Source organism: Protopterus annectens, chromosome 1.part0 (genome assembly GCF_019279795.1).
Source record: "Protopterus annectens isolate FY-2018-M chromosome 1.part0, PAN1.0, whole genome shotgun sequence".
Taxonomy (NCBI): Eukaryota; Metazoa; Chordata; order Ceratodontiformes; family Protopteridae; genus Protopterus; species Protopterus annectens.
This window is the reverse complement of record NC_056725.1, coordinates 190,752,461-190,764,863: the sequence shown is the minus strand read 5'-3', so window position 1 is coordinate 190,764,863 and position 12,403 is coordinate 190,752,461. Positions and strand designations below refer to the sequence as shown.

The following is a 12,403-nucleotide window of genomic DNA, read 5'->3' as shown; positions in this document are numbered from 1 at the left end:
TTAGCATAACTGTGTAAAGTGAAAGCTCCAAATGTTATAAGCACATGTAATCACAAAAGAGACATACTTACTGGATTATAAACAACAGCATTCCCCATAGTCTGCAAGAGTGAAAAGCAAAAAAGAGAAAACAATGGTCAGACTACTTAATTCATAACAAATAAAGTACTTCAAATTTAGTTACAACTCTTTCCAAGCACTGCGAATAATTATCTGATTGTCTATCAGATGGTCCATCAGATTTAATTTCAAAAGCTGGTCTCACAGAAGTAAACGGTATCTAGAACAATAATAGCCTTCTTTAAAAAGTGTCACTGATAGTATCATTTAACTCATTAAAAATGGTAGAGGTAATATTTTTTATCTTATTAAATATCATAGAGGGAAAAGAATTTAATATCATGGAGCGCCTTCTGTGTGGAGTCTGCATGTCCTCCCCACGGTCGAGTGACGTTAAAGGCATGCAGGTAGGTGCGAACATGAATGGGTGTGCCTTCTTTGAAGGTTGGGCGTCGGGCTGGCAACTTGGCACCGTAAAAATCCACTGCCAATCATTAGCAGACCGGAGTTCCACTGTGGCGACTCCTAACCGGGAAAAGCCGAAAGACATTCCTAGTTGCACCATCTTGGTATCAGTTGAGGAGTTCAGCTGCTTGGAGAGCTCAACTGCTTCAGCAGTAAAGACAATTTCTTGAAAATGTTCATCCTTAGCCTCTAAAACTATTTCATACCAGAGGTACGGAGAACAGCTGTGATCTTCCTGTCTATAAGCCTTACTAATCTTGTCTGCAAGACATAGGAAGACATCATCATATATCTCATTAAAGAAAATACTGGCAGTTTAAAATCCCTCAGTCTAAACCAGTTAGGGTTTGCAAGGAGCAGATATAGTCACTAAGGCCTTGGATGTATGTAAAGGTATGCACAAACCATGCCTTGATCTGTCCAAGACTGCTGGCAATTTTCCACACTCAGGGAATGTAGATTAATCAAACTGAAAGCAAATCCATGCATCACCTGCTGAACAGAAAACTAACTCACAGGCAGACTCATCAAATCAAAAACTGGTAGCACACCCTCTCCACCCAAAGTTTATCACCAGTGTTAACAGTTCACAGCCTTAATCCTCTGTACCAACTGCCAGATATCTACCCAGTGCAGCTAACTTTCAGACACAGATCTTCAGATCCAGGGATGTTATCATTCTGCTCATTACTCTTCCCTTATTAGTCTCCTGACTGAACACAATGCTCCTTTTGACATGTACCTTACTGAATATACAATCTAACATGAAAGACCCCAATGCTTCCTTTCCTAAGAAAATCAGGGGCTTAAGTTGTATTTCTTACAAAGAACACCTTAACGCCCTATTTCTATTTTCAGTCTCATGTACAGTCCTGCAAGGAAACCTCTGATTACCTTATAAGGCTTGAAATTACCCTGTCCTGTGTGACCTTCTGCACATTCACAAAACATGTAAATCCACAAACATCCATATTAGCGACGTAAACTTCCACCACAATATAAACAGTACCTGCTGGCAGGACAGACACCTCTCCCAAAAATTCCTCTTCTCTGAAATAGATTTCTCCATATTAAACAAAGTAGCTCCCTAATTCCCTTTAAACTCTATCTGCATGATCAGATAAGAAACTGCAAATATACCATTGGGCTGACCCCTCATATCTTTATGGAAAGGGGAAATCTAGTGGGTCTTATTTACCTAGGCTTCAAATGATCCACCTAGATCAACTGCCTATCAATAACCTATAAACCTATTAACCAGCCTCCTTTAAACACCACTCATGTCTTCCAGTACCTGTATTTATAAGCTGCGCTATTTAAGTTTTCAAAATGAATTAAATCTCAGTAGTCCTACCACTACACATAAAGAATGTTACATGGAAAGAAATTGATTATATCTTAATTGCCACTGATGCTAAGAATATAATTGTTTATTGAATTTTATAAAATTATATTAAATAGCTGAATGGCTGAAAAGACTGCCTAATCAGCCTTATTTGTATAACTAGTATCATTCATTTACTCATGCTGTGTCCCTACTGTTACTCAGAACCTATCCCAGGCATTCTAGAAGGACTCTGATCTTGCAGTTCATTACCTGATTGAGTAATTTACATTACCTGACTGAGTAATCTGTTTGATTTTATGTATACTTTTTTCAGCTGTACACCACAAATCTATTAATTACCTTTATTTTTAAATTAATATTTTTTGTTTGTTCTCTCCACTGTAACTGTTGATGTGCTGCATACCACTGTAAAAACATGTCTTTTGTAATTTGTGTGTATACTTATCATATCTAAATGTATCTGTAATTTTTCTATGTGGAGCTTTTCTCCCTGGGCCTCTGCTGAAAAAGGGCATTTTCAGCTCAGTCAGACACTCCCGGTTAACAAATGTAAAATAAATAAAATAAATTTTCATGAAAATGTCATTTCTAAAAATCTAGGTTGATGTTTGTTCACTTAATCTGATAAGCTTGACCCCTCTTCCTTCCTCCGACTTTTCTCTTAAACTATGTACCATCATATTTACCCTAGGTCTTTTGTGCACCTATAGCCATGTCTCAGCTTTCTATCATTAAGTGGGAATGCATTTATCTATAACAACCTCTCATATATCTTTTGCCCTACTCTGCCTTTGTTATGCTGGCAGCATTTTCCATACCTTCTTAATACTGCTATTCTTGTATGTACAACAGACGTGAGCTCAGCACTCCAGCAGTGATATGCCAGAGGTCTAACAAGGGTAATATAAATGCTAGCTTCTTGAAGTATTTTTCTCTAAGAATATATTCCAGCATCTTACTGACTGTGGTTAAAGTTTCTCCTTGAAGAGTGTTACAGACCAGATTAAGTACTTGACAGTCCTCTGCATTGAACCTAAGATGCCACTTCTCTGCACACCCTGCCATTCTCTTTAGTCACCTTTGATGGCTTGCTCCTCCATCCCCCACTGTCCCTTCTGTCATAGAGATGTCCAGAAGTAGGCTATTCTTGTCCTACATCAGGTAAGTTGAACCTGTTCTCTGCTCAGCAGGTAGTGCAGTATGGTCATATTAAGGTGTAATCCAGATCAAATGTTATGGAAATATTTAACAGTAACAGGATGTGCTGCAGCAGTGACTGCTCACATGTTAGAGGATGTGCATGTTTCAGATTAAGTCACAGTCTACAACTGAGTAAGACTTGTTTACCAGCCACAGACATGTTTGTCCATTGGTGAAGGCAGTGAATCACTCCTGGACTGAATACTGGCCAAAAGGGGAAATGGTTCTTCAGGTCCTCTACACTGTAGGAAAGGATGAATAATTGAATAGCAGAATAGCAGAGTGCAACAGGTTAAACCCCCTTAATTAAATCATTTTGGAAGTGCACAATCACAAGGCATACAGGGATTAGGTTTACAAGGGGAGCTATGTATATTTAAAATTTAAAATGGAGGTCTATGTGGGCATAGTCCACTTTCAAAGAATATCAATGGAGTGGGTTAATGACGTAAGTACAGTTAACATGAAAGTTTCATAAGGCAGAGCCAACAGAACCAGTTTTCAGAGATGAAAGAGCCAACAGAACCAGTTTTCAGATATGAAAGAGCAAAACAAAAAAGAAAGTTGTAACAAATGGATCAGCATTTGGCATGAAGAGAACAGTAAGTCAGTGGTAAAGTGGGTTAACAGAAGGCATTGTGCCAACAGATGGGTAACAGAGCCATAAGAAATTGCAGCAGTTTTTAGGTCGCTGCTGATACACAAAAGCTGGCAGAGATAGCTGGGTACCTATTTGGGAGGCCAGTATTACATGAATAAACATATACCTAAGGACTGGTCAATAGCATGTGTAACATTTCAGTAATTTAGTACATTTTGCATTTTTTAATTTCTTCAAGTCTTTTGGGTTTTTAATACCATGACAGGAATGGACCAAATTCCCAAGTCTACGTACGATTAAAGTTCATGAAATTAGTATTGTTTCAATGTTTGATGTCAGCCAGAAGTGCTCTTCACACCACCCGCAGTGTGCCCAGCACTGACTCCTTCTGCAATTGGTATGGGGTTACATGTATTGGTAACATATATAAGTACGACTGCAAATTCTTTTTTATAAAACAGTGTAAGAAACATTTCTGTGTGGAAGATTTTCACTCCATATATTTCTAATTAATTACTGTATATTAATCAGATCAGACAATAGTAGTAGAAGCAGCAAACTTAAACTCGTCTTAAGTCAAAACAAAACAAAACAAAAAATAATAATAGAAAATATATAATTATACAGCATTACTAAGTATTCAAAAGTAATCCAAGCAAGGCAGGCAGTCTGTTTCCAGTCGAAAATCCTTTATTAAGTACACAGACAAGCAATCCAAGTAAAACAAAAATAGAGTAATAATTTCCTCACAAGCATTCTAAATATGTATATGTATATATATCTATATATATATCTATATATATATATATATATATATATATATATATATATATATATATATATACTTTTTATTAGGCATGGGAGTGGTTTATTGTGCTGTAAAACAAAGTGTTATTGGTACACATGTTAAATTCACATCCCTTCCCCCATCAGTGTGACATTCGAGCTGATCCTGCCCTGCTTAGTAGCTGTCATAATAATATATAACCCTTATGTACTTTAAATAAAATTTATAATGATGTGGTACCTCTTATTTAACCAGATTATTAAGTAGGTTATTACGTCTATGATTTTATCCAAGACAATCTACTACATGGCTGGAAATATATCAACCTTAGTTCATTTGGCAATCAAAAAATATATATAAATATATACATATACATTTTGCATGTAAAAATCTATTTCTATTTTCATAACCTATTGTTAACAAAGATCGCTTTTGTCCTTCTAGACTTCTTCAGGTCTGTGTACAAGAACCCTAAAAACAATCTATAAAAATATATATAATTGTATAATTAGTTAGTATTGTTATTACACATCATTTTGAATAAAGTGGGAAAAAGAACCAGAAAAAAATAAAAATAAGAAAAAAATGTATGTATGATGATGGAAACAAAATATACACTTAAATTACAACTGATTTAAAATGGTATTTAAAACCAACTGGTAGAATAAAATAAAATAAAATACAATTAGTCATGTAAACAATGTGGCAATTTTCAAAGTTCCAGTGCACTTTTAATTGAACAGTAGTAGTTTAGTCCAGGCTTCCTAAAAGAGTTCAGCTTTAATTGCCACATGAGTTCATGTTTCTCCAGAATATTCGGGATGTCTCCTTCAAGCTCACCCATGTCTATGCGATCCAGGATCTGGAACTTAAAACCTGTGTGTCTTTTATGAAGAGAAAGGTGTTTGGCTAGTGCATTATTTTTACATCCAGAGCGGATTTCTGTTAGATGACATGAAATCCTACGCGTGAGTTTATTTACAGTCTTGCCCACATAGAATGTATCACATTCATTGCACTGTGCCCTGTAAATTACTTTTGCAGTGTTACAGTCACCCCCTGCACTTGTTTTGAACTGTTAGTAATGGGTATCCCAAGTGATATAGATTTCATAATTTTCTATGATGCTTTGTGACTCATGTTTCCAGTGTTTTTCAGCCACTTCAGTATCATAATATTTGAACAATCCCCAGTGCAACAGTTTTGACACATTATTATATCTTTCAGTATACAGTCCTTCTGCCATTAGTATGTCACAACCATCAACGAGGTGAGCAACTGTTTCCAATTCGATTTTATAAAACCTGCATTTGTCTGTTTCTCTCACATCTTCATTGGACTTTGTAAGCCACCATGTAATTAGCCCACTATCTTGGGGTGCCAGTATTAACCTTTCACCTCTTGGTTTGAATTCTCTTCTCCTTAACCATTCCTATGTTCAATCCTGATCAACATGAGGTTCTTCCAGAAATTTTCTATACTTGCAACTATCTATATGCATTTTCTATATTTCTTGTCTTCTCATCTGGTCCTTCACTTTATATTCTTTCTTTTGTTTGTTTGTTTTTTTGGCACATTCAGTTGCTGTCTGATTTTTATCTACTTCTGGTTTGATTTCCATTTTTGCATGACACTGATATGCTTCTGCCAGATTAAGCAAAGAAATCCTCTTAGATTTATTCTCCTCATGTTTCAAAACTTTCACTACATTTGGGTCTTGTGAGGTCAGCAAATATGTATGCAGTCTCACAATTGCATATCTATACTGGGTAACAGAGCAGAAGGTAGATGAGGGCAGTACAGTGCATTACCTAGGTGGTTTTCTTTGTGTAAGACAGGCTAATTCACAACAGTAAACAGTTATTTGTAAACTTTGAGAGAAAATGTAGGGATTTAGGAGTCCCTTTAAGCAACTAAGAAGGTGAATGGCCTATTGACCAGAATATACTTTGTAGGGGTAAAGCTAGAGAGCAGGACAGACTTGTACACCTGCCTGATGAAAAGGTTGACAAGTTAAACAAAGCACTGCAGGAGGTTTTGGATAAAGAGATCATAATAAAACAGTTTACAGGAATTGCCAGGCTGGTTGAATTTTTGACTGCATGTTTATCCTAATAGGCAGATCATTCATGCAGAGGCTAACAGCAAAAGGGGCAGGGTATTCAAATCACATCCTAGATCATGGTTACTCAAATCACATCCTAGATCTGGAACATGAGTGTCATAAAATGTGATCTAGGAGTGTGAAGGACATTTATGCAGGAATGCAGTGGGACAGCACTACAACACCAGGTTAGCATGCATGAAGAAGAAGAAATATAAATACATATTGATTAACTGCCCCCAGCATAACTATAACTGATTATGAATTGTATATTCCATCTAACAGTGTTACAGATATACTATGATTACTGTGTGTAGTGAATGCTGGGTGTTCTTTTTGATCTGACTGAAAATTTCATGTACCTCTGAGCTGAGCCTGAAAATAGTCTGGTATGATTAGTGCTGAAGTTAATGCTGAAGCAGAGACAGTAGGTCTGTGAATAAATGTACTGACTAAAGAAACAACAAAAGCAGGTACATAGTTGCTGTGATAGTTTTACAGTAGATCAAAATGTTTTTGTTCACTAGACTTGACCCAGCTTTTAGTTAGTTCTAGTCAGAACAGTACTTATGTGTTTACCCAATTATTTGGTAGTACTAACTTAATTTATACTGACAAGAACAAATAATAATCAAACTTCAGATGCAGAAGGAGTTACTGAAGAATTATCTAATATTTTTCATTTGTAATAAAAGAGCTTGGATTTAGTTGAGACAAAGCCATATATATCCTAGCCATAACTGTTCATAGCTTGCTCTTCTTTCGGCTTTTCCTGGTTAGGGGTCACCACAACGGAACTCTGGTACGCTAATAATTGGCAGTAGATTTTTACGGTGCTGAGGTGCCAGCTCGAAGCCCAACCTTCAATGAAGACACACCCATTCACACATGTCTTTCGAATGCTACTCGACCACAGGGAGGACATGCAGACTCCACACAGAAGGCGCTCCAGCCGAGAATAGAATGGGAGAACCTCTTGCTGTGAAGCGACAATGCTACCGCTGCACCACCGCAGCTACTCATAACTGTTCATAGCTAAAAGATCTATTTTGCAGTAAACCCCCAAGTAAAATGTGCAGGGGTATATTCAGCTTTACTGTCTTTAATCAGTACCACCTTCTACAGAAAGAAATTTGCATCAGCATTACCCTTAGGAATGGTTCTAATAAGCCTATGGTACATTATAGCCATAGCGTTCATTAGAGAATCAGAGTACTAACCCTCACGTCCTTTAATGCTATAGCCACAGCCATACAAAAGAAGTAGTTAGTTTACTCACAAGAGTAGATCAATGACTAATAATGTTATATACATGAAGAAACTCACTTAGACACTAGAGTATACTTTAAACTGCTTTTTAGCTAAGCACAGTCTGGCACTGCCCTGTGCCCACATTAACCTCCTTAACTTAGCACCACTAATTAAACAAGTAAGGTAAATGGGATTTGTGTGTCTTCTGACACTGTTTATAGATAAGGTGCTTAATGCAGTGATGGAGCATAGACAATCCCGCTTCACCTGCATTGTGGTAGTGGTGCCTGTAGGAGCCCTGAATCCATGGTAAAGAGGGATAAATCCATGGCTACAGCCAAGGTAACCCATGATTGACTTGTTGCACAGGTGCTGCAGGGGCTATGCAGGATAAACAGCCAATACCAGCTTGTCCATCCTGGGGTGAGGGAAGGAAGTGTCTAGGCCTGCCTCGTTAGTGACACCTAAGGGTGGGTGGGTAATCACTTGTGCAAAAGGTCAGGCAGACTTATACTAGTCCTCTGGTGTGAGCACAACTGAGTTGGGAACTTAGGCATGTGTGAAAGCATACATGACTCTCACTTTTGGAAGTCTATAAGCCATCTACAGCAGGAGACCGAGGGTTAGATCACTGTGTAGACTGCTGTGGGACTAACATATGACCTCCTCCCTCAAGCCTGACTCTCACTTTCCAGAGGAACAAACATGCTGATAAGCCTTCCTGGATGGAATGAATAACCTATAGAGCTCTTTCCCAATCTGGGGATGTTGGGATCTTGCCCTACAAAGGAACATATAAGCCAATGGGGAGAAGAGGGAGCTACTGGGCAAATTCTTCAATAGGAATAAAAAGAAGCCATGTCTATCAGATTAGAATCAGCCTTGGACCAAACTACTTCAAGCTTCTTCTTCCCTTTTTTATAATCCTCTCTCTTGTGCAATGCCTACTTATTTATTGTGGGAATGCTGCAATAAATCCAAGTCCAGGTACGCAGACCCTTTTTCACCTACTACCCTGACAAACTAAGGAGCAAATATTAAGAGCAGCAGAACCCACCACATACAATATACATGTAGTCAGAAAAAAAATGGGGAAGGTCTGTGCTTCCCAAAGGTGCAGACTGATATAGCAGTTTATTTCAGTTCTGGTTTAGGGTGGTTGTTGATGCACTCTGACCTTTCCATGATTTTTCTGATTGTGTTTGGGTTGTGAGGAGCTACTCTACTTCATATGTGCTCTATAGGAATCCTGGGATGTAAGCGAAAAAATGTCTGTTGAATACCCTGTTTACCAGGCAAAATGTAAATAAAGTGCAGATGCACTCTCTTTGATTTCAGTGGTCTGAGTACGATTCTCAGGGCCGGCCTTTGGTCAACTGGTGCCCTAAAAAAAAGGGCTCCACAGTGCCTCCTCACACCACTAGGTGTCCCCATCCTGGTCTACCTACACGATCCAGATTACTGGAAAAGCACCCCTGCTAGAGCGGCACCCTAGGCAGCCTCTTAGTTGGCCTATGCCTAAGGCCATCTATGAAGATTCTTACTTGTATGATGGACAGATGAAGTTCCAAAACACTGGTCAATTCACATCTGCTTCAACAGTTTAATAGTGTATCACTCACAATGGTGATCCAAAGAGTCTGTGTTTGACTTCTGTTTGAATCATGCAATTCTTTAATGCTGGCCTCTTATACATTAATGAGAGCCAGTGCTTCCAAAACCTTCTAATTGATATAGCAGCCTATCTGAGTTCTGGTTGATTACTTCTCTCTCTCTCTCTCTATATATATACACACACACACACACACACACACACACACACACACACACACACACACACACACACACACACACACACACACACACACACACACACACATACACACGTTTACTGTCAAAATCCTGAAAGGCAGAATATTTTTTCATTGAAAAAATTAAAAAAAAAATGTCAAAAACAAAAATAAAATTTGGTCAGAATGTCAAACGTTATAAACACAAATATCAACGATCAACATTCAACATGCCAGGCTTCTGGTTTTCAAAGTCTTAGCGCCCGTTTACATTTTAGCAAGGGGGCAAGCCACCCTGCACCCCCCACACCCTCTGATTATTGTATACACTAACACTGAAATTGCACTACAGTAAGGAAAAGGGTAAATTACCTGATCTGCACTGTACCCCAATCTCCATTCAAAACGTTGAGTTTATATTAGCAAATGTATACCCAATTTTGCTAATATACACGATCACTTTCAGTTCAACATTACAACAACTTAGAAAGCATGCATTCAACCAACCAGTATTCAACTGCCTGCCTTTCAGGATTTTGATGGTAAACCATATTCATATATATATATATATATATATATATATATGTGTGTGTGTGTGTGTGTGTGTGTGTATATATATACAATTCTTAAAAATCATCTATACCTAAAAAAGTCGACATGGAAAAAGTTGACATAAACTTTATTTACATGCTCTGGCACAAAATTTTACAGAATACAAATAAAAAAAATTTTTTTTCATTTGGAGTACTTGGTGTTTTAATTTTGTATTTGTGTTAGATCAGTATAATTCCATGGTTTGGAAATATGCCATTTCCTCTGTATTGTGTAATCTCAGAGTTGGTATATTTACTTAGCAAGGGGCATACCCCCCACATTTTGTTTTCTGTCTGCAAGGTTACAGATTTGCTAGACTGAAATATTGCTGACAATATTATTTAATCAAACTTTTTTCATGTTGACTTAATGTTTCTGAAGTACAGACAAACTAAATACTTATGCTGTGCTGAAGAGGTCAATAAAAAGGCCAGAACATGCATGTCCATAGCTAGTGAGATTTGAGTTTACTGACCTGAATGCAACCATAAAGACTTAAAAAATAAAAAAAAATAAAAAATAAAAAAAAAACAGGGATTCATGAAGCTTGCGCCAGGCGCAGGCATAGTGTAGGTGGTATAACGCCAAATATGACCGTCGAGCGATTCGGGTACGATCCAATTCCACGTGCACTACCGGCGTATGCCAGAACTGCACAGCCCCTGGCGTAGGTATGCTAATCACCCCATGTACAGTGTCACACCATGCAAATGAAGGCATATAGCGATTCATGAAGTGGTGCAGGCGTAGCGTAAGCCCACGGAAATGTAAACCAAAAAACACGGTTTACATTTTCCCAAACAGAACATCGGAGCTATGGAAGAGGGCCAGACCCAGGTATCACAACGTTAACATATGCCAATGGTGAAATACACAGCCAATGGCATAAGAAAAGATGCACAACACGTAAATAACAACATTTAATGTCATGTCCACAGTAACGCACAGCACAACCGCAGGGCATGTGTGTGGAAGCTGTAACATAAAGAAATAATATAAAAATGTCATAAAATTGCAACATAACAGAAATCAGGTTTACAGCATAATACACAATGGTAGGCATGGAACACCACAACCAAGGTGCAAGGGTTACTAAGGGCCTGCGATAGTGTTTGGCGCGGTAACTATGAATTAGTAGTCAATGCCATGCAAATGAGGCAGATAATACTGAATCGCAAATGTCCCGCCGGATGAAGGTTGTACCATAAGGCGCAGCGGTATAACACCGAGGAGTAGCTCAGAGGAGATACATGACATCAGCAGAGGGGTGTGCCACCGTAGCAGTAAGCACATTGGAGCATTGCAAATCTGGCCTGTCCGTTGCTAAGCAAAGCTGCAGGACAGGGGTGGGGAGGAATCGTTTAGCTGAGAGTACACATGGTGCCCAAAAGTGCGTGTGTACGAGGATGAAAACATGCCCGAAACCCAGTAATCGGACGCACGCACCGCAAACAATAGCAGAAACAGGAAGGTCAGGGGAAGAAAAGAAGGAAATGCGGAAGTAGGGTAATTGGAGTACTAATGAGCAATCAACACCAATCAACCCACGAAGGCCAATCGATGGCAGTTGACAAGTCTGCTTGCAGAAACCTGCAAAACAGGATAGGGGAGGCATTGGAAAGCAAAGAAAGGAGGGGAGGTATTGGATTGCAAAGACAGGAGACCTGACACAGCAGAGCAAAGCAAACCGACAGCAGACCGGCACACAACGCAAGATACGCCAGGTCCAGGAAAGTGCAAATGAAAGTAGGCTGCAGGATGCAGCCAGAAAATGGTAGGTGCAACGTGCAGAAATGTAAAGAGAAGGTCAAGAGGTAATCCACGGCAGGCAAATGTAATTCAACACCAAAGGCACCACAATAGTAGTTCCGGCAGTAAAACACATAAGATAACCTGTAGCTACAATCGTACATACACACCCTATGACATCATCGGTGTTCACAGCACAATAGTATAAAGTGTGAAAGCACCCAACACACACCTGTGCATTCCCAAACACTGCACCATAGGTGTAAACACATGGGGAACTTTTAAAATGTACATGTTGGGAGCTGCCATAGCTGTGATTCATCAGCATGTGTTAGAGACTGACGGTGTTGTGGAGGATGATGCCGACAACCACCGCAGGCCTCAGAGGAGAAGGAGAGTGTTCAGACCAAGGGTAACCTACCAGGGGCTACATGACCTGGAGATAGTAGAGCAT

The 12,403-nt window shown here is 38.9% G+C and overlaps 1 protein-coding gene across 1 annotated transcript in view; it reads right to left on the bottom strand.

Annotated features, from left to right (window-relative positions):
- The window catches only part of LOC122796818 (galectin-6-like), a 332,787-nt gene that overhangs the window by 217,570 nt on the left and 102,814 nt on the right, over window positions 1-12,403 (bottom strand). Inside the window, exon 7 of the mRNA XM_044065917.1 lies at window positions 72-101. Coding sequence (XP_043921852.1) covers window positions 72-101 — 30 coding nt within the window. The remainder of the gene's footprint in view (window positions 1-71; window positions 102-12,403) is intronic.